This window comes from Mesoplodon densirostris, chromosome 16 (assembly GCF_025265405.1).
Source record: "Mesoplodon densirostris isolate mMesDen1 chromosome 16, mMesDen1 primary haplotype, whole genome shotgun sequence".
NCBI classification, from domain to species: domain Eukaryota; kingdom Metazoa; phylum Chordata; class Mammalia; order Artiodactyla; family Ziphiidae; genus Mesoplodon; species Mesoplodon densirostris.
This window is the reverse complement of record NC_082676.1, coordinates 63,717,839-63,741,472: the sequence shown is the minus strand read 5'-3', so window position 1 is coordinate 63,741,472 and position 23,634 is coordinate 63,717,839. Positions and strand designations below refer to the sequence as shown.

The 23,634-nt window shown below is 51.9% G+C and overlaps 1 protein-coding gene across 1 annotated transcript; it reads right to left on the bottom strand.

Annotated features, from left to right (window-relative positions):
* Nucleotides 1-13,460: 13,460 nt before the first annotated feature.
* Nucleotides 13,461-21,280, bottom strand: SRL (sarcalumenin). The gene is given in 6 exon segments (XM_060078973.1): nt 13,461-13,534; nt 13,537-14,325; nt 16,209-16,442; nt 17,432-17,548; nt 19,969-20,064; nt 21,184-21,280. Coding segments are annotated over 6 exon segments (1,347 nt in total). The 5' UTR covers nt 21,221-21,280.
* Nucleotides 21,281-23,634: the final 2,354 nt, after the last annotated feature.

Genomic DNA, 23,634 nt, shown 5'->3' with positions numbered 1-23,634 from the left:
TGTAAGAGCACCTTGAAGTCTGCTCGGCCCCCAATCTTACCCTGAGGCTGGTTAGGCCTTCAGCTAGATCTAGGCTGGATCTTGCCCCCAACTTGAGGGAACCCAAGAGACCCAGACCATCCGCTTCTTACTTTCTCAGGTTCTATGGTACCTGCAGCACGTCCCACCCAATCTTAACTGCCCTCTTAACCACTCACCTTTTCTGTTCTCTGTGTCTGTTTTGCTTTCCCAACTAGACTAAAACACCAGATTCCTTGGGAACACAGTCAGGGGGCGTCTGTATCCTATCCCAGCCAGCGTGAGGCTGGGCACACAGTAAGTACCAAAAACCTCTTTGTTGACTGGTTGCTGAAGTCTATAGGCCCAAGAATCATGAGATGACAGTTTCACAGACAAGGCGAACAAGAAAGGGTAGCAATGTGTAACCCTCACCTGGGATAACAGTGAAGCGATTAGGAGAAGACATGTACCTCTGGTTTTAGGGTTACCTTTTATAGAACTGAGCTGAATTTAAATCAAGGGGTTCAGACTTGCTGGGTCCTTCTGTGGGACTGCCCTGCATTTCCTGTATTTCACTTCTGCTGTCTGACCAAGTCCCAAGGTTCCTTTAATCTGTTTTTCTAGTTCCTGCTTGTCAACATCTTCCAATGAGACATGGTGTCTCATCCTTCCTCTTGGAAAGAATAATGGGAAGGACAGCAGAGCTGTCACTGCCAGTCTGGAGACCCACGGTCCAAGGCCGGAGGAGAGAGCACAGTCAGGGCCGGATGGAGGTGGGAGTGGAAAGGACCCCAAGACAGAGTACAGCTTTCTACTGGGTGGACAAAACTGACAGACAGGCACATTGGATAGGATCAAAATCCAAACAGGTCCCCATGGGGGAATGGGGCAGCTCATGCTCCATCTCCCTGGGAGATGGTCCATCAGGGTAACCAAGTAGGAACAGGGTGGGAGGGGCAGGTGCAAAAAGGACCAAAGGCCCAGGTGGTGAGTTTAGGGATTATCTAGTCCAACCCTCTTCTCTAATCCCACAGCTGAGGTCCTCAAACACTCCCTCCTGTGACAGTCTAACCCATTTCCACCCAGTGCCTTTCTTCATCATTGATGCTTCCAATCCATCCTCCAGGCTGCTGCCAGAGTGGTCTTTCTGCAACACAGTCAGTTCAAGTTGTCCCTCTACCTTCAGGATAAGGTCCAAAGTCCGTACGGCCTAAGAAAGCCCTTCTCTGCTAAACACAGATAGACCTTCACGTATAATCTCCTGTCTTTACCCTACTCCTCTCCACCTTCCACTGAGCTCATTCCACTGACAAAATACTGCACGACATTCCCCAAAGATGCAGTAGACTTACTCCCATCTGCCAGGAGAATTCCAATTTCAAGGTCCAGCTCAAGTGTCACCTCTTCAGTTAAATCTCCCTTCATGTCCCCTAGGAAGGATGAGTGAGTTTCTCTTCTGTGCTCCCAAAACACCTCTGTATAGCATTTATTACCGTGATTTGTACTGATTTACAGAGACTGAGAGACCATCCAGGTAGGGATGGGTTTTGACTTCTCACAGCCCTCCTTGCCCTTAGTTAGCATGATGGGAGCAGGTGGTCAAAAAAATGTTGACTTATAAAGAATGAACCCCTAGGGCCTCCCTGGTGGCGCAAGTGGTTGAGAGTCCGCCTGCCGATGCAGGGGATACGGGTTCGTGCCCCGGTCTGGGAGGATCCCATATGCCGCGGAGCGGCTGGGCCCGTGAGCCATGGCCGCTGAGCCTGCGCGTCCGGAGCCTGCGCGTCCGGAGCCTGTGCTCCGCAACGGGGGAGGCCACAACAGTGAGAGGCCCGCATACCGCAAAAAAAAAAAAAAAAAAAAAAAAAAAAAAAGAATGAACCCCTTTCCTTTATAAACACACAGTGAGCTCCTGGCAGAGCCCAATTAAAATCTAGGTTGTTGATGCCCAGATCAGGCCTCTCCTTCCTAGGTGGCCTCTTCTACCTGTTTTCCATGCCTATCCCATTGGATGCTCCTCACTGACCTGGACTCTGAAGCACTGGGGCAGTGACAGACATTGGCAGAAGCAGGAACCCAAGCTGTCATCTGTAAGGAGAGCCTTCTGTGCTCCTCCTAGGGAACAGTTTTGATGCCGAGGGGCTTTGAACCAAGCTGTAGGCGGTGACAGAGAAGGTTAGTCATCCCAGCCCACGCACGTTCTCTGCTCAAAAGGGCCCCAGCACCTGTCACCTGTCTGTCTTGGGTGATACGGGAAATGGTGCTCTGAGCCAACTCTGGTCCCAGGGAGGGAGGGCTGTCACTGTGGCCAAGGTCCCCCCCACCCCTGGTGGTGAAAGCGGGAGTGATGGCCTCTACCTATCGGAGCAAACATAAAGGGACTCAGGGAGTATAGGGAATGGCCTCAGAAAAGCTGCAACCCGTGATAAAGGTCAAGGGACTCAGCTCACCACTCTTTGGGCCCCATCTGGAGAGACAGATGTGTAGGGCTTTCCACCTAAGCAGCTTGTTCTCCACTGCCTGCCCTCATTGGTGTGTCTTCATTTCCCCAAATTCAAGGCTCCCCGAGGAAAACACAAGGCATCCTCCACCACCCATCCCCCAGACTCAACCAGGACATTTATTTTATAGCTGAATCTTGTTTCAAGCAAACTTAGCATGTAAAGTAGTGGGACAAACCTTCACTTAACTCTTTTCACCACAAAAAGCTCCTCAGATGCATTCATTCGCTGGTGGCTTACTGCGTATAAGGATAATCCCTGCCCCCAGCAAAGAAAATAAGTTGCATATCCAAATTAGGGCACATACAGGAGACAATACGATAAATCCTCTAGGGGAGGCTTACCAAGGTGAGTTTGGGAATCTGGAGGTGAATGAGTTTGAAGGAAGTGGCATATGAGCTGGGCTTTAGAGAACAGGTTGGATGTGCCATTCAGAAATAGGTAGAACGGCCCTCCAGACGGAGGAGGCATCATCAGCAAAGGACTGGAGGAGGATCCACGGACTATGGATGGAATCAAATGTGAGGAAGATCCACGCGGAAACCCACAAGGGTGGGCTGAAACAGTGCATTCAACATGCCCAAGCCCCAGGGTCGCAGGCTATGGCACCCAGAGAAGGCTCTGGACAGCCAAGGTGCAAGAGGAACGCAAATACTGCAGCAGCAGGGTTTATCCTGGGTGAGGAGTGGGCCAGGATGAGCCTGGGAATTAGACCACAGTTCAAATGCCAGCTCTACCCTTAAGAGCTGTGTGTTCTTGGACACGTTGCCTCACCAAAGTCTTGCTTTTGTGCAAGGTCCCTCCCTAATACTTCCTATCGAGTAGATCACGATGAAACGAAATGAGATCATGGCTAGGAAGCACCTGGCAGCGTCAGGCACACAGCAGGTGCTCAATATAGGTCAGGTTCCGTCTCCACGCTTGAGGTGTTGGGACGATGAACAGCAAATGAAAGACTCTGGGGGACCCTTGAGGAAGGAAGAGGCCAATAAAAGAGGATTCTGAAGGAAGGGGGTGCTGAAGGAAGAGGAAGCAGGGAGGAAAGAGCCCAGTGCCTCTGAGCTGAGGTTTCTGCTCCATAGCAGGCCACTTTAGGGGTGCTGGTAAAATGCTCCCGGCCACACTGGTCTTTGGTTCATCCCCGAAGAACCCTGTGTTCCAGGAACAGCACAGCGATGCAGTGAGCAGAACGGAACTTGTGGGTGGAGCACAGGAGTTGAGCAGGGAAGAGAGGCAGCACCTGGGCCCCTGCCCAGATGGTGGGGGGACCAGAAATCAGGAGGTGGGGAAGGCTGGCTGCAGAAAGAGAAATGTGTTTAACTCCAAAGATATCCTCTACTAGGAAAGGCAAAATGTCCAAGGTTTTGGGGTTTTTTGTTTTGTTTTGTTTTGTTTTCAGATCTGTATACCTACTCTTTTAACCTGAATAACCTGGCTTGTCACAAAGCGGCAGGAGAGACACCAACAGGCTCGGGACTCACCTCTGCAGACAGCCTCCAGTCCCTCCAGCTGCGCCCCAGCCCCAGAGAGAAGAGGCACAGCTAAGGATCTTCAGGGCGATTCTCCATCGAATCCAGCCTCTATGTGCTCCTCTTTCATTTATTCATCCCACCAACATCCACAGAGGAACTACTATACACAAGATAAGATCCTGGAGAGGCAGATGTCAGCTTAGTTGTCCACACCTCCATCCCTCAAGTTGTTTCTCTAGTCAGTTTCTTTATCTGTCAAATGGAGAAAATGGGTTTATGGCAAGATGCAATGAGATAATGAACATACCTGGCATAGAGTAAGTGCTCAAGAAATGTAAACTATTGTTATACTGGTAGAAGCAAGATTGCATGTTATACTGGTTATCTTTCATTTGTTTCCCCCCACCCCACCCCCGTACATTCTACATCTTTTTCCACCCTGTGCAGTGCCCTAGGATTGCTCTGTATGGACTAATCAAGACTCCCTTGCCCCTGACTTCCCACTGCGTTTGGTGCATGGGGAGCCAGATTAGGGGGAGGGAGAAATTGAAGACAAGGCTTTTATTCCCCCAACTCCCTTCCTGAGCCCCTTGACCCAAAGTCCCAGCTCTAGGAAAATGACCTTCCACACAGCCTCCCTGCCTCCAGGCATACAGGTGGTAAGATCCCACTGTGACTAGCCCCAGAATATTTCACTCTCCATAGTTGTTTCCCTACACTCTGCCTCAAATTACACAATTGAAATATTCTGTCTGTTTTCTACTGGCCCCTGACATACAGGGTGAAGGAGTGTGGGAAAAGGCCTGGGGATCAGGAGACCTGGATTTGAGTCCCATCTCTCCTCCTCACTGGCTCTGTGACCCTAAGCCAGTTTCTCCTTCCCTAGGCCTCAGCTTCCTCATTTGTAAAAAGAATAGCTCTTTTGTCCTACAGTTCCCCGCCACCACTGGGCATTTTGTGAAGTTAAATCCAGGAAAGGGATGCATATAAGGAAGTAGAGCTGCCTTGAGCAGAGGGCAGGTGAGGCAGCTAAGCCACACACCAACGCATTCTTCCCCAGGAATCACCTAACCCCTTTCCAAGGACTTTCCTTTTCCTCTCAGGCCACCAGGGTACCAGATACCCAGATGATCTCCACTCCAAAGCAACAGCCAAGAAAACTCAGGGAATTAAAAGAAATTCCCTTTACTTTCAGTAAGCAGCTGGCCAACCCTGGTTTAGCCACAGAGGTCCCTTCCCAATTTCTAGTGTGCACAGGGGTCCAAGCACAGAAGCCAGTAAACACTTGATGCCTACAGGGCTGCAAAAGAAGGGGCATCTGAGGCAGAGGGACCTAAACCAGCATCCTGTCTGAAGACCCTGGATAGAGATCCCTGTCGCTGGGTATGCATCAAGTAAAGGCTAACGACCACTTTATGAGATATTACAGAATCTCTGAAGTCCTTTTTATCTCCTGAAATTAGTGACTCAGGAAAACCCAGGAGCCACAAGAAAGACAGTCTAATAATATCACCCTCCATGGCCCCCTTATCTGAAGTTTCATTTGCCCTAAGTGCTTTCCCACCTGCGGTCACCCAGAAATACAAGAAAGTGAGCAAGGTAAGGCTAGGTTTCTGTCCTAAAGGACAGGAAGAGAGGGCAATGTGGATTCTAGCTTTACCAGCTTCTCTGAATTTCTGGCGGGGGGAGGGAAGTGGAATAACCTCCTAAAATTATCAGTTCCTGTTTTACCTGAGGTTTGACCGCAGGTGAAAACCACAACATAGTAACTGCCAGCACCAATTTGCCTTTGACGTTCTTCACGTCCCCCAAATGCCTCAGGAAATCTGTGGCTTCACCCCACAACTCTGAGCAAGTTCAAGGCCTTTCCCGACCCCAAATGAAAACTTCCGAGCCCCTCCGGGCTTCCACCGGTCGAACCGCGCACAGAGCCGGCTGGGTGGACGAGCCTGTACCGCAGCCAGGCCCAAGGTCAGCCTCCGTTCAAAAGGCAGTAAAGGCCGACAGAGCGAAGCTCCTGCGCCCCGCGGGGAGGGGACCCCGCTGCCCACCCCGCCCTGCCCCCGGCGCTGAGTCACCGCCCGCCTCAGCTCAGCCGAGCCCGCGTTCCCAGGAAGCGCCGCCAAGCGCCTGCGCATGCGTGATCCCGGGAGCGTTGTCGGGAGCTCGCAGCCCTGGAGGAGGCGGGGCCCGGCCGCGGGCACGAGCGGAGGCGCGTACGCGGAGCGCGCTCCCGCGAGCGAGGGTCAGCCGGAGCGAGGCTCAGCCGGAACCTGGCCCCGTGGCCGGGGCCGGTACCTCCGCAGGGTCGCGGTGAGGAGCCTCTCGGGGATAACAATTTGCGAGTCAAGAGCCGGGCTTGAGGAGGCGAGACCAAGTTCCGGCGCCGGGAACCGGATTCCCCCACCCTCACGACCCTGGTCCAGAAATGCCCTGCTCCGGGCCTCGGTTTCCCCTGGAAGGCGGGGGTGGGGGGTAGGGGTCGTGCACCGACGAAGGTTGAGGCCCTACGGCCGCGGCATTGACCTCGGACTGGACCTGGCCGCGGTGAGGATTCGGACCACAGCGCCCGAGGCCCCCAAACGCGGAGGTCGCTGGTCGGGGAGACCCGTCCCCGCGCAGGAAGCCGCCCCCGACCCCCTCAGGAGCTCGTCTCGCTGGATGATCTGAGACCCGAGGCCGCGGGCCAGGAGCACCCGTGTCCTCGTCTGGCCCGGGTCACACAGACCTGCGTGTCCTCTTGTCTGCTGGCCCTGGTCACCTGGGCTGGAGTGACCGAAACGTCACAGGGGTCCAGAGAAGGAACACAGATTTGCTTCTGCCCCGGGGCTGGTAGGGGCCCAGGGCCCAACAGGGGCTCCTAAGTAGGGCCAGAATGAAGGGGTGGGCTTCTTCCCGCCGCCTCCTTACCAGGCTCCAGCTCCTAGTTCCCAGATCCTAGGAGTGGGTCAGCGTCGAGGGAGGACAGAAACCTGGTGCCCCCCCATCCGTCAGGCCATGGATCGCTGTCAGAGGAGCATTGCCCGTGGACACTATCTGGGTAGCTGAAACAGGCTCCTTGGTGCTAAGCTCTCACCTCTCCAGTCAGCCCCAGTGCGGCTGCCTGCAGAGACTTCCCTGCTTCTTTTGGCCCTCTCTGTTCAGAAATGGAGTGGCCTCGAACCCAGGTTCCTTGGGCTTCCATTTAAGTGCTAGTTTTCCCTAATTCACTTCATCTCACCTTGATTCCTCACTGGCCACACAGATGTCTTCCTTTTTGTGGGTTTGGGCCCTTGATGTTCCCCCAGAATTCACCCCCCTGGCCTCTGACCTTCCAAACCCACCCATCCCTCAAAGTGTAGCTAGAATTCCCATCCGTCAAAGTGTAACTAGCGTTCCACTCCCTTCCCAAGCTCCATAACTCCCTGGCTGTCTCAGTATTCTCAGGAGACGAATTCTCAACAAAGGAAATCTATTAAATGCTTAAGTAAATTACACAGTCTATATGCATTGGTCAGACTTTTCAAATAATTACATTTGCAAATGAGAAAAAAATCCTCTGCCAGACCATGTATGATTTAGAAAGTGTGGTCGCTTCATCCCAGAGGGCTTCCCTGGTCACTCGGGTTCCATGACTGTATCCCTAACTGGATTGTTAGCTCCCCAGGGCAGAGACTATGCCTGAATAAATATGTAAGAATTCCTAGGCTTTTGAAGTTGCGGTGGAAAAAAATCCAGAAGCCTGGAGAAAATGGAAGTAGAACAAACAAATACTTTTTGCACTCCTCACAAAGACAAAATCACTCTTTTTAGCGTGTCAAAAAAACGTACTATCATAACTTGGCCTATGCTCCAGATTAGCACAAGTCAATGTGATAGAATATAGTAGAAAGAATAATGGGATGGACAGAAAACTGGCCTTTTAGTTTGGTTTGTCATGTTTTAACAGGGTGAACTTGGACTTAACTTCTCTGGATATGCAGTTTCCCCATGCTGGATTTGGATTTAAGGATAAAAAATATACCTGCCCCATCTACTTTACAAGATGATGATGGTAGAGATCAAATTGAAATGGAATTAAGGGTTTGGTTTTTTTCTTTTAATATTTTTTTGTTGTTGCTCAGGAAATAATCCTCAATAATCTTTTTAATGCAAATTACTTTTAAATGATAATTTTTTGTTATTAACAAGTTTCAAGGTACTGACCAAACATTAAAAAAAAAAAGCAGACAATGCTCAGTTTTTGCCAGTTTGTAAAGAGGAGGGAAAGGGATCAGAAAGAACAGTGTCACCAAATGTGACCCTGGGCAAGTAACCTAACATGACCTGTAGGGTAAGTCAGACTTCAGATAGAATTCTGGCCCTCCCAAATACACAGGCCATCATCCCAACCGCTCTGACCATCAGTCTCCTCATTAGTAAAGTATGATTAATAATAGTAATAACATTTATGAATGCTTTCTGTGGGCTCTGTACTATTTCAAGCATGTTGCATTAAGTCATTTAATCCCCTCAACAACCCCATGAGAGAGGGACTTTTTTTTTTTTTTTTGCTGTGTTGGGTCTTCGTCTCTATGCGAGGGCTTTCCCCAGTTGCGGGGAGCGGGGGCCACTCTTCATCGCGGTGCGCGGTCCAGAGAGGGACTATTAATATCTCCATTTTGTGGGTGAGGAAACTGAAGCACAGAGAAGTTAAGTCATTTGCCTAGGGCTGCCCAGCTAGTAAGTGGTGGAGCCCAAGACGAATCCCAAGCACTCTGACTCCAGAGCCTGTGCTCATGTCTGTGCTGGATGGCTCCTTCCCTGTGGGGTTATTTTGAGGATTAAATGAAATAAGGCAGGGAGTTCCCTGGCAGTCCAGTGGTTAGGACTCGGCACTGTCACTGCTGTGGCCTAGGTTGGGGAACTAAGATCCCACAAGCCGAGCAGCTGGCCAAAAAAAAAAAAAAGAAAAGAAAAAAAGTACATAAAGCACTCAGTGTGGCCTGGCACACAGCTGTTAGAATTACTGCATTATCTTGAGGTATAAGAGTGGTAATGTCTATAGGTCTATAGACCAGTTCCTGGTGCAAAGGAGTGCTCTAGAAGTTGTTTCCCTTCCCCACTGACTTTATGGGAAAACAGAGAACGGGTTCCAAAGTGCAAGCACACACAGAATATGCTCATTTATGCATGTCATTTTTGTATGCTTTGGATAAGAGGTTGGCGCAGGGGGTACCTCAGAACCTGTTGAATCCACCTTTGCTGCATTGCTCTACTCTCATTTTTTTGTCTTTCTTATGCTTCTTTTTTATTGCCTTTATGGTCTTCTAAGGAAAAATTCAAGCTTCCCTGGATTGGGAAAAGCTTGAGCCGAATGTCACAGAAAGTGGAATTGGCTTGTAATGTTGTCTGAAGGCTCAGACTCTGGGGGACACATGAAAAGCCCAGGGACCATTGGGATGTCCTCCTCGGGTGGAATCTTCCTGGGTCTCCACCCTGGGTTGGGCACCCCCTACACACATCTGCCTGCACACATGCTCCCATGATCTGAAATCCACACACTGTTCATACAGTTACTTCACAGCCACGCCCACCTCCCCACCTCAGACATCCCCATTGCCCATGGACCTTCTGCACACAACACACAATGAACACCCTCTCGACATCTGCATCTGCTGCCCGACACACACCCACACACAGACTTTACACGCATGCATTTGCATGCTCCTTATAGATGCCCCTGTAACCCCCAGATCTTCAAGGGACACATACACATCGCTGTAGACTCTCCATCCACAACATCCCTCATATCATCAGGCTGTTTAGAATGGTCTTTGATTTTGCTTTCTGCATTTTGCCCTTCTGTTTCCCTATCATCCTAACGGCAGTCTTAACCTAAATGTAGTAGGATGAGGCTTGTGAAACAGCACAATTTTGAACATGCCAGCAGGGTCTGATGTGTTTTATTTATCTTCAGAACAGACCTCACCTACCTTGCCTATTCCTGGGAAAAGCTCCATGTTCTTCCATTCGTGGGAAAACGATAGTTGCAGTTACGGGCAGGGCCAGTGACTTTGTGGGGTGGGTGGCAGCAGCCGCCTTAGTTAGAGCAGTTTGCTCAGCTGATCAGTCTGTGGGGTGTGGGCCCCCTAAGCGGGAGGAGGCCAAGGGGAGGAGGGCATTGCCTTAAGATCAGCCCCCATCTCAGGAGAAGCCAGAGCAGACGGCCTCGCGCTGAATTCGCTGAGTCCAGCATCCTCTCCAGTGTGAGCCCATCAGTGCTGGTGTGGGTTAGCTCTCACACTCCCCTTTTGCTTATCCCCAACCTCCCACCAACACCCCAGGGCCCGGTTCTTTTCCTTTTGGGAACGTGCTCACGCCAGGGCAGTAAGGTGTGGCGGGAAGGGCACAGGCTCGGGGAGGCAGGTACCGGCTTGGGTTTCCGTGAAGTCGGGTACCAGCAGGAGTGTGACACGCCGTGGGGGCACCACTCTCTGCAGAAGCCAAGGGGAGGCACCATCCTTACGTTCAGGCCTGACCTCTAGCATCTCCACCTGAGCCTCAGGTGCCAGGTGGGCAGCCGCGTGGTTGAGGGCATGGACCAAATGCTGTGACCGCCTGAGCCAGCTCTGTGGGACAGAAGCTTCAATAACTCCTATTAACGGGCTACTGCCGCAGAGGCCAGGGAAAATGACAAATTCAAGGTGATGAGGAGAGAGTATTACTTCAAGTTTCCAATTGTACAACAGCCTTAGTTTCAGAGCCGGCTGAAGGAACAAGTCACCTTTGACACCGGGAGGCCAGAAGCAGGAGGGAGTTCTAGGGCAGTGAAACTACTCCGTATGATGCTACAGAGATGGACACATATTGTACATTTGTCCAAACCCATAGAAGGCACAACACCAAGAGGGACCCTAATGTCAACTCTGGACTCGGGGTCACTATGATGTGTCAATGTAGGTTCATCAGTTGTAACAAATGTACCGTCTGGTGGGGCGTTGATATTGGGGGAGGCTGTGTGGGGAGGGGGTATGTAGGAAATCTCTGCCTTCCTCTCAATTTTGCCATGAATCTAAAACTGCTCTTCAAAAAACTTAAAGTCAATAAAAATCAGTACACTCCACTAGATAAAAGGAAGAAAAAGAGATTACACTGGTTGGAGGCAACGAGAAAGCACGAGGCGTTAAAGAGAGATTGGAACTTTATTACTGAGACTTTCTCCCTGATGAACTCAGAATGGAAAGAGCACTGGAAAGGTTCTGCTTCGGAGAGAAACAGCAACTGTTCAGGCACAAACGTTCACAGATACTCCTCCTGGGGGAATCTCTGCTTCCGATCCCCCCCAGTTCCCCACTACCCCCCACCCTCACCCAAAGAGTCAGAATTCTGCTCGAAATCCACCTCCACAGAGCGGGGCACAAAACAGCACTTAAAGCCCCAGCTGGTTGACAAGCCTGCGGGAAGTTAGAAAGAAGGGAAGTCAAGGGGTGAACAGAGGAACAGAAGGAGTAAGAAAAGTTGGCTGGATGGAGAAAAGAAAAGGGGGGAAAGATCACTGATGATGTCGCCCCCCCAGAAAATATAAATATTGTATGAATGTGTTCTTCTCATTTCAGCTGCTTCCCCCAAAGCAGTGGTGACCTCTTCTTCACTGGGAAAAACATATGCCAAGAGTAGCTGAGGGCAAGAAGGGGCATTAAGGAGCAAAGTGGGAGGGCAGCCCCTTGAGAGTGCAAAGGATGGGAGATGAAGCCAGGGCTGTCTTTTAATGAGAAGGAAGCAGCTCCCCAGGTGCTGGTCACAAGGCTCCTTGGATGCCCCTGGCAGACTTTGCTTCTCTGGTTGGCTCTATCCTTAGAAACAACGTCCTGGTGGCGGTGGGGCCTCTGGTCTTCTTGTGGGAGGTCCCGGGTCCTCCAAAAAGCCAAAAGAGGCAGCCTCTGATGCAGCACTCGCTGGAGTGCTAATCATTCTGAGAAACAGGAATTCCGGGATTGCAGTTCTCCATGAGGGCCTAATCTGATCACCAATTTGCCAATTTGCCTCCACTGCCTAATCCTCAGGGCACCTCTCCCTCTGCTTCGTCTTCACTGTCCTTCTGGTCCTGGTGACCCCCTGGTGCTGGTGGGTCCTCCTGGTGAAGTCCCCCAAGACAGGTCACTCCCAGGAGGGGCCAGCTCAGTTGTCACTCGGCAGGAGGAGGCCCTCGGGGCAGCCGGGCCAGGCCCGGGTCTCCTGGACTTAGACTCTTCACCCACCCATTTGCCATCAAGAGGCTTGTCCCCTCCAGGCTCTTCCTTCCGTCCCCCATCCCCATTGCCCTCTGCCAGGCAGGCATGACTCTCATAGCTAGCTCCTCCTCTGTGCCCTCAGGCATCTGTTATCTCCCTAATCTCTCTTGGACAATGTAATACACACACATTCACACTCATTGGTATTTGAAGGCCAGGCTCCCCTACCATGTGCGCTCGGTGGGTATAGGCATCAAGTTCAGGTGGGAAACTGAAGGTCAGGCCTAGGTTGCTACCAGCACCAAGTGGCTGGTGCTGGTTCTGACTCCTGGGAAATTGCTCCGAGTTTCGAGTGTCAGCGCATCAGGGAATGGAGAAGAAGGGAAAGGAAAAGCCGCGTGATGAAAACCAGGAAGGAACGAATCTTCTGCCAACTGTCTCCAGGGAGAAGCTGTGGCAACAGCAAGAAGCTCTCCACTGTCCTCTCTGAAACCCAAAGCCTTTGGGGTCTGAGTTTTCCAAGACATGCAATAGACAAAGACACACTGCAAACCAATTAACCCTCTGAGCCCTGCCGGGACTTCCACTGAAGTCACTTCCAACAAGTAAATTACCTGAATGCATGGAACAGTCACCCTCCTCTTGGGGCCAAGGAAGGGACTGAGCTTCCTGGCTGGCTTAGAAAACAATGCCAGAGAAATGGCCTGGGGGAGGCAGATCCTTCTAGCCGGGGACTCTTGTTCTCTCTTAGCATTCTGGTATCCTGAATCGTTCCGCACCCCTTGGGGGAACAGGGGAGAGGCCTGGGGGTAGGCTCAACACCCAGGTTGATTCTGACCCTGAGAGACTGGCTCCTGTTGAAGCCAACCCAAGCTCAAGAGGCAGCCGAGGGCTGGGGACAAACAGAAGACTGTGCGTGGAAGGCAGCCACGTGGACAGAGCAGACAGCCCTACGGAACTCAAATCTCCTCTAGTTTCCCAGCTTACCGGGGAAAAAGGAATTTCAGCTGCTTTTAGCTCATGTGATGCTCGTTAATCCAGTTTACACTAGAATTGGGCTGCTCTCTGTCCCTCCAAGAGGGGATCCAGGAAAAGCAGGTGTGGCCTGACGTGCCTCAGTCAGGTCCCTAATTGAAGCAACAAGACAAGCATGCCACAATTCACAGTTTCCACTCTCCCCCCTCGACCCACCCCTCACCCCACCAACTGGCCTCAATTAACTCCCAAATCTCCAATGCGTAACGGTTCCTGCCAGTGTGGCTCAAAGGGTTAATAAACCAGGACTTCTCAGACAGTTAGGACACAAGCTCATTCACCAACAGGAGCCCGAGAATGGCAACACAGCAACCTAGGGTTTCCTATAGCGATTCTTTGGGGTTTCGCCACACCCTGTTTTGTCACAGTTGAGAGCACCTGGATTCTTCCCCAGCCCAAGGCTTCCCAGGAGGCTGGGGAGCTCCTGGGTGATGGCCCGCTCAATCTTATCCAGAAAGCAACCTCCCATGTAGGAACACTGCTGGGACAGGAGCTTGAAACTGGAGATAGGGTTGATGCCAAAGAAGTCCTTATAGGCCTCGCGGTTGGGAAGGTCAAATTTGCTGACGTTGGTCTTTGCCAGGATGGTCTTGAAGATGTAGAATTTATCAGGGTCTTCCACGATGTCCTTAAAGACCAGTTCCCCATCACTGAAGAAGGTCATTTTGTCCTTGTACGTCTGCAGGTAGCGGTCGACCAGGAGGGCGTGAATGCGGACCCGGACAGCATGCTGGCGGATGAAGGCAATCTTGTTCTCCAGCCTGTTCTCAATCACCTGATTCAGGTCTTCCAGGAGGGAGATCTCTTCCCTGAGAAACAGGTCCCAGTGGGTGTCGGGCTTGTAGACATGTGGCCAGAAGGAGCTGACGTACACCCTTGGGGGCTCCGTGACGTTGATGAGCGGGGCCAAGCTCCAGAAGAGGGCCCCATAGACCCTCATGAGCATCTGCATGGCCAGGTTATCGGCTTTGTTCAGGATGATCCTTATTTGGGACTCACGCCCCTTCAGCTGGCGGAAGAGCATCTCCAGCTCCAGACCCACGTCCAGCTTGGTTGGGTCAAAGACAACAAAGATGAGGTCTGCTCTGTCGATGAACCACTGGCACACATCGTTGAACGGGTAACCTTGGGGAAAGGGAGCGAGAAGTCAGGCTGGGCAGGCGCCACCTCAAGCCCCTCGCCCCTCTTTCCAGAACCAGACCACTCCGTGGCTCGAAGGGAGTAACGGCATCAGGGAGTTTCTGGGTTTGTAAAGACTTTTAAAGAATTAATTACATATCTCCTGTCCCTTGTCAACCCTCAATCAAGAATGGCCTGGTGGGGGGACTTCCCTGGTGGCGCAGTGGTTAAGAATCTGCCTGCCAATGCAGAGGACACGGGTTTGAGCCCTGGTCTAGGAAGATCCCACATGCCACGGAGCAACAAAGCCTGTGCGCCACAACTACTGAGCCTGTGCTCTAGAGCCCACGTGCCACAACTACTGAGCCCACGTGCCACAACTACTGAAGCCCGTGCGCCTAGAGCCTGTGCTCCGCAACAAAAAGAAGCCAACGCAATGAGAAGCCAGTGCACCACAAGGAAGAGTAGCCCCCGCTCACTGCAATTGGAGAAAGCCTGCTGGCAGCAACGAAGACCCAATGCAGCCAAAAATACATAAATAGATACATAAATTTAATTTTATAAAAAAAAAAGGATGGCCTGGGGAATTCACTGGCAGTCCAGTGGTTAGTACTCCGTGCTTTCACTGCTGAGGCTGAAGGTTCAATCCCTGGATGGGGAAATAAGATCCCACAAGCCGCATGGCAAGGCCAGGGGAAAAAAAAAAAACAGCCTGATCCTTGTTTTAATCCACAATGGAATCCAAGGCTCCAGGAAAGCAAAACACTTTTTCCAAATGGAGATTTTCCCACTGTCTGCAAAGATCTGGGCAGTGGCAAAGATGTTGAAGGAAAAATGTCAGGGAATTAGAAGGAATAAAAGAGAAGGTGCCTTACTTAGGGGAAAGAAACATGGACCTGCCATCAAGACCTGGACTAGAACTTGGGCTCTGCCACTGGCCAGCTGAATATTAAATGCTTCTAAGCCTAGCATTTTAGCTGCAAAATGACAAGAAGAACAATAACACCTAAGATGATATAAAGATTACGATGTTGCTATAAATTTAGGAAAGCACCAAACTAAAACTGCCAGCCTGTCACACAGCCAGCTTGATACATTCTAATTCCTTTAATTTATTTCCAAAATGAGAGGACTAGGAATACCTGTCTTGAAATGTTTCTACAGTGATCAATCAGTAATGCATAAAATTATCCTATGCATTATAGGAGTGCAATAAAGATTAATTTATTATTATATTTATTAGTGATAATATTATTACTAGCTATAAAACAGGGTTCTGGTTATAACCATAAACTGAGATCCACCATCTGGTCATATATTCCTACAAATGCCCCATTATGACTCATCTCTGCAGACGGCCCTGCATCGTAGTGACACCAAGTGGCACTCCCCTGCCACCTGAAGGCAAGCAGAGCTCTGGAAAGTCTGAGACAGGCTTCTCTTGAAGCAGGCCTGGTAAAGCAGATACTGGGACTAGGAAAAGTTGAAGGTCAGGTTTAACCCAGATCCAAGTTAGCCAGAGGTCAAGTGCATGTGGACTGGGATCCAATGAGTCCAGGCTCTTGATCACCCGGACACCATGGGCCTCCCAAAGACAGCTAAGCCCCAGCACAGACCTCAGGGAGCTCCTGACAGAGAAGACCAGGCTTCCCCTTGGGAAAATGCTGATGGCCTCCAAACCTGATCAGTCCTTGAGAAGGGAAAAGGATGAGGTACCCCACACCCAAGAGGCACCACAGCGACAACAAGAAGGGGCTGGAAGCAAAGAATGCATCCCCTGGTCTTGGACAACACTAGCCTCTCCCACGTCCGCCTACCATCCACTGTCTAAAATATTAACAGTTTTCTAAGACAGCGCTCATGCTGCTCAGAAACGATTGTTAAATTACCTCTTTCTTGTTGCTTGCGGTTCTCGATGATGCCTGGCGTATCCACAAATGTGACCCGCTCCAAAAGTTTGTGGGGAACCTCAATGCCGATCAGCTTCTCCAGGAAATTCTGGCCAAACTTCTCAAGGGGCGAGAATGACCGGGCACTGTCAGCAGCCATGACGATACCCTCGATGGTCTTCAGCTTGGGCCCGTGCATGAGGACCGTGAACTCGGAGGTGGTGGGCTCGGCGCCTGCACACACAGGCATGGGGTTAAAGGGAACACAGTCATCTCTGGGGAAGCAATCCACCACCAAGGACATGGACAAGCAAGATGTTTCATGGAGGCCTTGCCACAGGCGTTGGATACTATGTTTGCTAACCTAGTGGCTTGTTTTATTTCAATTGTGATAAAATATACATAACAAAGTGTACCATTTTAACCATTTTTAAGTATACAGTTCCGTGGGATTAAGAACATTCACACTGTTGTGTAACCATCACCACCATCCATCTCCAGAATATTTTCATCTTGCCAAACTGAAACTCTGTCCCCATCAAACACTAACTCCCATTCCCCCACCCCCCGCCCCTAGAATCTCTTCTGCACTTTCTGTCTCTATGAATTTGACTACTCTGGGACCTCATATAAGTGAACTCATACAATATTTGTCCTTTTGTGTCTAGCTTATTTCACTTAGCATAATGTCTTCAAGGTTTATCCATGCTGTGGCATGTATTAGAAATTCATTCCTTTTCAAGGCTGAATAATATTCCACTGCATGGATGGAACACATGTTTTTTATCCGTCATCCATGGATGGACGTTTGGGTTGTTTATAGCTCTTGGCCATTGTGAATAATGCTCTGTGAACATGGGCGTAACTGCTGGTTTCTTGCATGTAATCTTCATTATTATATTGAAGATATGTATGAGTATTTTAATTTTTCTTTTTTCTTTTTTTAATCTGTCATATTTTATTTTTTTAATTGAAGCATAATTGACTTACAATATTATGTTAGATTCAGGTGTATGACAGAATGATTCAATAGTTTCATACATTACGAAATTATCTACACAATAAGTATCATTACCATCAGTCACCACACAAAGTTATTACACTGTTGTTGCCTATATTCCCTGTACTGTACATTACATCCCCTGAATGTTTTCATTCTTCAAAATGCTTTTTACATATGACACTAAAATACCAACAATCACACAAGAAAGTCTCACTGTTACCTGTATAGAGCTGGTAGCGAGTGTTTTCCAGCCCAAGGAGATAGTTTATCATGGTGGATTTGCCAACACTCCACGGTCCCAGGAACAGCACCATTGGCTTGGATGCGATTTCCCCATCTGTGGGCAGCAGGGATGAGACATGGAGGTGAACTCACAAAGCTCCTTACTGCGGAGGGACAGGGTTCTTCACTCTGCGTCCCAGACAGTCCATCTTGAGTTGTGGGATTCTACCCTGGACCAGAGAGCGTGTCACCATCAGGGGCACATCTCATGCTATGTTAGTGCAATGACCCAGTTAGAGAACATGGGAAGACAGCATTTGGGCCATGCACAGATCTGCAGCACACCGGCCCCAGAGTGGGAGGGATCAATTGAAGTCAACTCCTCCTGGTTCAGATCTGGAGGCGAAGGGTTCATAAAAGGGGCAGGAGAGAGCAGCCATGCGGGAAGAGGCTGAAATGCCGCTATCTGAATTGGTAACCAAACAAAGGATACAGAAGAGGCTTAATACACCCTTGGATGGTCTGGACTCGGGCGCTGCCTGTCCCCTGCTTGCCTCCCCTTAACTGCAACCCCTGACACCCCTCAGGCTCAGCCCAAGCCAGGCTCCAGGGCCAGTCTCAAATATTAGTCTCCAAAGTCCACGGCACATTTGCTAGTGTCTGAGACCAAGCGTTGACTCGGCAGTTCTCTGGTTCTTGTCCCATGTTGGGGAGGACACCCTGCCTGGGCTTCCCCAGTTGGGGTCCCTGAGCAGGAAAAGCAGAATTCTCCAGGGCTCAGGGAAGGGGCAGTGAGAGGCTCCTTCCCGCTGACTTACAGCCCCTCCTTGAGCCCTGAGACCAAGATGGTGTCTTGTGAGGGGAGAGCATATATTTATTACCTGAAATTGGTACCAGGCCATGCCCCTTCCTCCCTGCTGGTAAAGACACTCAGTGAGTCCTTCGCACTGCTGGGTTCTCAACCCCTGGCTCGGGGACAGGAAGGGACTGGTGGGCTGGGGGTTGGGGGTGGCAGGAGTCCCCAGTTACAGCCACAGAGATCCTACAAGAAGCCTTTTTCCCCAGGCCCAGGCCATGCCAAGGGGAACTGGGCCTTCCAGCTCTCCCGTGAGACCACCCCAGCGGGCTTTGCCAGCTGCTGTTCCCGCTCTCTGCGGCAGGGGGCGGCACTGGCACACGCAGGAGGCTGCAAGTGAGGGACCCAGCAGGGAGGTCACACAGGAGGCTGCCCAGGGGCACAGAGGAGCCCTGGCACTGGTGAGAGATGAGGGGCGAGGAGGGAGACTGGGAAGTGAGATCACGACACTGGGATGCTCTCCCCACAGAGAAACCATCCCCCTGGGCCGCCTGCCGAAGAAGATTGCAAGGGAAGAAGGAAGAAAAAAGGAAGAAGGAGAAAGTTACCGCTCCTAATTCCAGCTGTGTGGGCTGAGTAGCCCAGCATCTCTCAGGGCCTCCGGTCCACCTTCTGTAAAGCAGGAATAACGTAGGCCCTACAACACCCCATCCGCTGTAGAGCCATTGGGAACATCGCGGAGATGATACAGAAACAGCCAACTAACATAGGAAGAGACGTGCAAACCACTAGCCATTAAATGGCAATTAGATGCCATTGTTAACAGGTTTCCAAGACAAGCAGCACTTAAAAATGGCCTTGCTGTGGGGCAACAAGAACACTATCCTGTTGTTGTGGGTACACAGAGGACAACCTAAGGCAACTGAGCAACAACTATCAAAATATTGAATTCCAGCATTTCTTTAAAAAATGTATCCTACAAATATACTTCCATGAAATACATAACACTTATAGCAGTGTTTGTAACGCTTTAAAAACAGAACATGGCAAACACCCCGTGGTCCCTCAGCAGGGTATGTTATTTAGGGTGGTGGGTTCACAAGGACCAGAAAGAGCATCTGTGTGGTGTGATCCCATCTTTGTAAAACAAACGAAAAGACACCCTTGGATATGCTCATGTAAGCAGAGCAATATCTGGAAGTATTCATGAGAAGCCATAGCAGCAGCTGTCTCTGGGAGTGGAATTAGAGAGGCTGGAAATCAAGAAAGAGATTTTTATTTTTCAATCTATACTATTTTGCACAGAACTTTTTTGGCAACAAGTGTATCTTATTTTTATGATTTTGAAAATCAATTTTTGAAAGAATCCAGACCCAAGGGAAGTTGAGTTGAGAAGCCATTAGGAGGAGGGAAGGATTCTAGGCCAATCAGGGGACTGAAGACATGACCTGTATGTGAATGGGGAGCCCTTCGTGGCTCTTGAGCACAGGAGGGATGGAAGTTGGCATCTCCATCCTTGGAAACCAAAACTGCCTGCATGAACATTCACAGATGAAACACTTGTTCTCCCATAAAGCCCTGTGCAAATTAAGGGGCACACCTGCTGGGAAAGGATGGTTCGTGTCACTGAGGTCTCTGCCCCTCCCTGATAACTCAGGAGAACTCCCCTTGAGGGCTCAGGGAAGTGTGGACAGTCAGAGGTATAGGCCCGACCTCCGACCTCCGGACACTAGAGGTACCTGTGATCTCGTGCTGCCGAAGCTCATTGTATTTGTAAGACTGCTCCAGGGGCTTGATGGATGAGTGGTAGATCTTTCGAAGCCGCTGCAGCACCACTGGGGGCAGAGAAGGGCAAGGGTCAGGCAGGGGCTTCACCGGGTGGTTTCACCGCTGTGGATCCGTCTCACTCCCCAGGGCGGCTCTGGCCCCGCCTGGTGGGGAGCAGGGGCCGTGCAGTACATCAGTGTTCCTGGGGGGAGCTGGTGCACATCTCAACCCTCAGAAATCTTTAAACTGAAAGGCATCCTCCCAACCCCTGAAAGCCTCCAGAGCTTTTTTTTTAACCTAACCCTGTTCTCCTTCCCCTCAACAGTGTGTCCAGAAGCACCGCCTCAGCCTGCAGCTACCTGAAGGCCTTTCTATGGCAGATGGCAACCCCATCTCCTTCTCTCTTCCCCCCCAAACTGTACTCATGCTTGCCTTAGGTTTAGAGGGCAAGGAGGCATGGCCGCCCCAGCCCTGCACCCTTCACCGCATCCTTGGTGCCCCTGGGAGGAATCAAACATCCCAAGTATCTTCCTGAGAAGAGCGTGGCTCCAGGGAGAAGGGGCTCATGGGGTGAGGCACAGGGAGGGAAGAACATGGGGCCACCGAGGGTCAGTCTTTCCAAACCCTGCCCGTGAGCTGCCCGTCTCCAGCTGTGTGCCAGAGCAAAGCCCTGCCCTGCTCTGAGCTTTCACCAGCTCATCGATTAAGAGGAGACAGTAAGCCCAGCTGAAAGCCTTGAGTTATTACAAGAATGAAATGAAATACTGGACATCAGAGGGCTTTATCAACTGAAAAAATCAAAGCCAAAGTGATGAACAACCCTCCCTGGCCATGACTTGGAGGCTACACCGTCCCCAGGCAGCAGCACTGGGATTTGCCTTTCACCCTTTCGCTGGCCCCTCTGCTTGGATCGCCTTTCCTCCTTCCCGCCAACCCAGAGCCCCCCAGCCTTGGATGCTGCTCACGGAGCCTTCTCCATGAAGCCCCCCATCTCCAGGGCGCTCCTCCTGCCTGGGGTGCCTGCTGGCCTCAGAGCTGCAGCCATGCCCCACCAGGTGCTGCGTGGCCTCTGGCCACAGGGCTCTCCCAGCCCAGCCCAGGTCCTCACGAACACACCACACAGCCCACCCCCCGCCCCACCCCTACCACCCCAGCCCCTCCACCTCCCAGCTCCTGCCCCTGATTACCAGAGAAATCATCAGTTGGCTTGTCCTCATTCAGCATCAGAGTTTTCTCAATGTGGGAGCGGTCCCTCAGTGGGGCTTCCTCAGTCACATCTTCCGCCTCTTCTGGGAAGAGAAGCAGAGAGCAGGGTTAGGGCAGAACTAGGAGCCAGTGGCTCTAGGTTCCCTCCAGTCGGGCAAGGGCGGGGTTGTGAGCAAGTGCTGACCAAGGCTTACCAGGTTCAACTGCAAGGAGCCCTGTTTCTAGGAGGGAGTTTTAAAATTCAAACTCAACTTGTTAAGCTCCTCAATCCATTTTAGGTATTCAACAACTGCTGATTGAGCACCTACTATATACACCAAGCACGGAGCACGGCGTTGTGAATTCCATGGTGCCCAAAACCGACCCAGCTCTGCCCTTGTGGAGTTTTCTACAGTCTGGTGGAGAGAGGGGGTGAAATAACCTGGAAAGTAATATAATTACAGACAGTGATGTGGGTACGGAAGGAAAGATTCCAGAAGCTAGGAGGGCCTAAGAAGTGTGCCTACGAAGTCTTAGCAGGGGGAGTTAGAAAACTTCCTGAGAGGAGCGGTTTATAGGAGTCTACATTTTGGGTTCTAAGAGAACCACTGGCCTGATCAAGTGAGCATTTTATCAGGAAGAGCTGCTACAGGGAGTCTTGGGGAGCGGGGTGGGGAGGGAGAGGCGGGAGCACTGCTGCTTCTGACCCAGCAGGAGATGTCCCTGACTACCTGAGGCTCCAGGGAGGGGTGCTCACATTCCTGGGCCTCTAACATCACAGCTGTCTCTACGGGGGCTGATGGCACAAAGGATTTTAGGTGATAGAAGGAGGATAGACTTGGCCTGTGGGGCAGAGGGAGACCAGTTCCAGGAGGGAAGGGAGAAGAGAAGAAGCAATGTGCCTCATGCAGCACCTCAAGAGAGTGATTCTTTCTGAGATCAGATCCAGAGCTGGGAGGCCAGGGAAAGGGGAGGGGCTTGCTCCCCCAGTGCGTGTACCTGCCAGGTGTGGAAGCTAAGCTCTGCCAGGAAACCTGTGTTGGAAAGTGAAGATTGACCCCAGTGCCTCCATCCTACAAGCCAGTTCTTGGTCCAGGTCAGTGTACTCGGTGGATGAGGCCACACCTCCCTAGGATGCTACAGCCTCCAATGTTGCCCAGCAGCTTTGGCCCTGCCCACCCCACCCCCTGTTCCCCGGCCCTGAGAGCAAGCAAGGCTGCTGCTGCTCCAGGTGGACGGACATCTGTGGGACATTAGTGTCACAGACAGCCTGAGGTTTCTTATCACCATCCTGACATGGCCTAGTCTTCAAGGGGAGACCCCAGGAGCTAGCCCACCAACATGGTCCCGCAGTGCCCCCTCACACCCACCAGCCTGCCTCTGGGCCTCAAATCCTGCCACTATGCCCCCCACCCCCACCCCGTCTTTTGGGTTAAGGCACTGGTCTGTGTTAAAGTGCACTGAGAGACCTTAACCGGTAAGTTTCTGATGGCCTATAACGAGATCAGGTTCCTCTGGGCTCTCCAGGGTCCCTCCGAAGTGGGTATAAGTGGCTAATGAACAGCCCGAAGGCACCCCGAGGGCCGGGCAACCCCCATGGGGCCTCCACCCCACGAACCCGGGGCTGGCTGGGGGCTCTCCCGCCCTGTGGGTCCTTGCCTGCCCCTACACACAAGACCTCCGGGAAGACCGCAGCCGCCCCAATTCCCCGAGCAGCCGCCACGCCCCCGCCACGCCGCCTCCCCGCGGAGGTGCCCGGAGCAGCCCTGGGATCCCCTACCCTGAGGCCCCTCCTCCTTGGGCTCCTGCGCCTCGGCCCCCTCGGGCCCCGCGTGCGACTCCTCAGCGCTTGGTCGGGCCCCCTCCTCCCCGCTGCTCTTGCTTCCCGCCGCTTCCTGGGCTCCTTCCCTGTCTTCCTCCCCGGCTTCTTCCTCTTCCGAGGAGCCCCCTGCTTCTTCCGAACTAGCCCCGTCGCCGCTGTCCTCTTCAGATTCTTCGCCCCCCTCTTCTTCGTAGGAGGCCGCGTCCTCGTGGTCCTCGGGCATCCCCTCTGCGGGGCGGTCCTCCTGCGCGCCCCCCACCTCTGCGCGCGCGTCCGACGCTGGGCTGGGGCTGGGCTCCCCCTGGTCCTCCGCCCCCTCCGCGGCTTCTGCGTCCAAGTCCGCGATTCCATCTGGCAATTCTGGCTCCTGACCGGGTCCTGGGCTGCCCTTCCCTCCTGTCTCGACCTCCTTGCTGGGAGAGTCCCCTGAGTCTTCAGGCTCTGGGGGCCCTGCTGCTGCTCCCTGCGCGGGGTCGTCCCCTAGCGCCTCCGCGGCTTCCTCGGGGACCTCGCCACTCCCAGCTTGTCCTTCCGTCTCCAGTCCTGGGCCCTCTCCTGAGCTGAGCTCGGGCGCCCCCTCCTCCCCGGGCGCCCCCTCCCCTCCTGGGGGAAGGGCGTTTGCTCCAGGTTG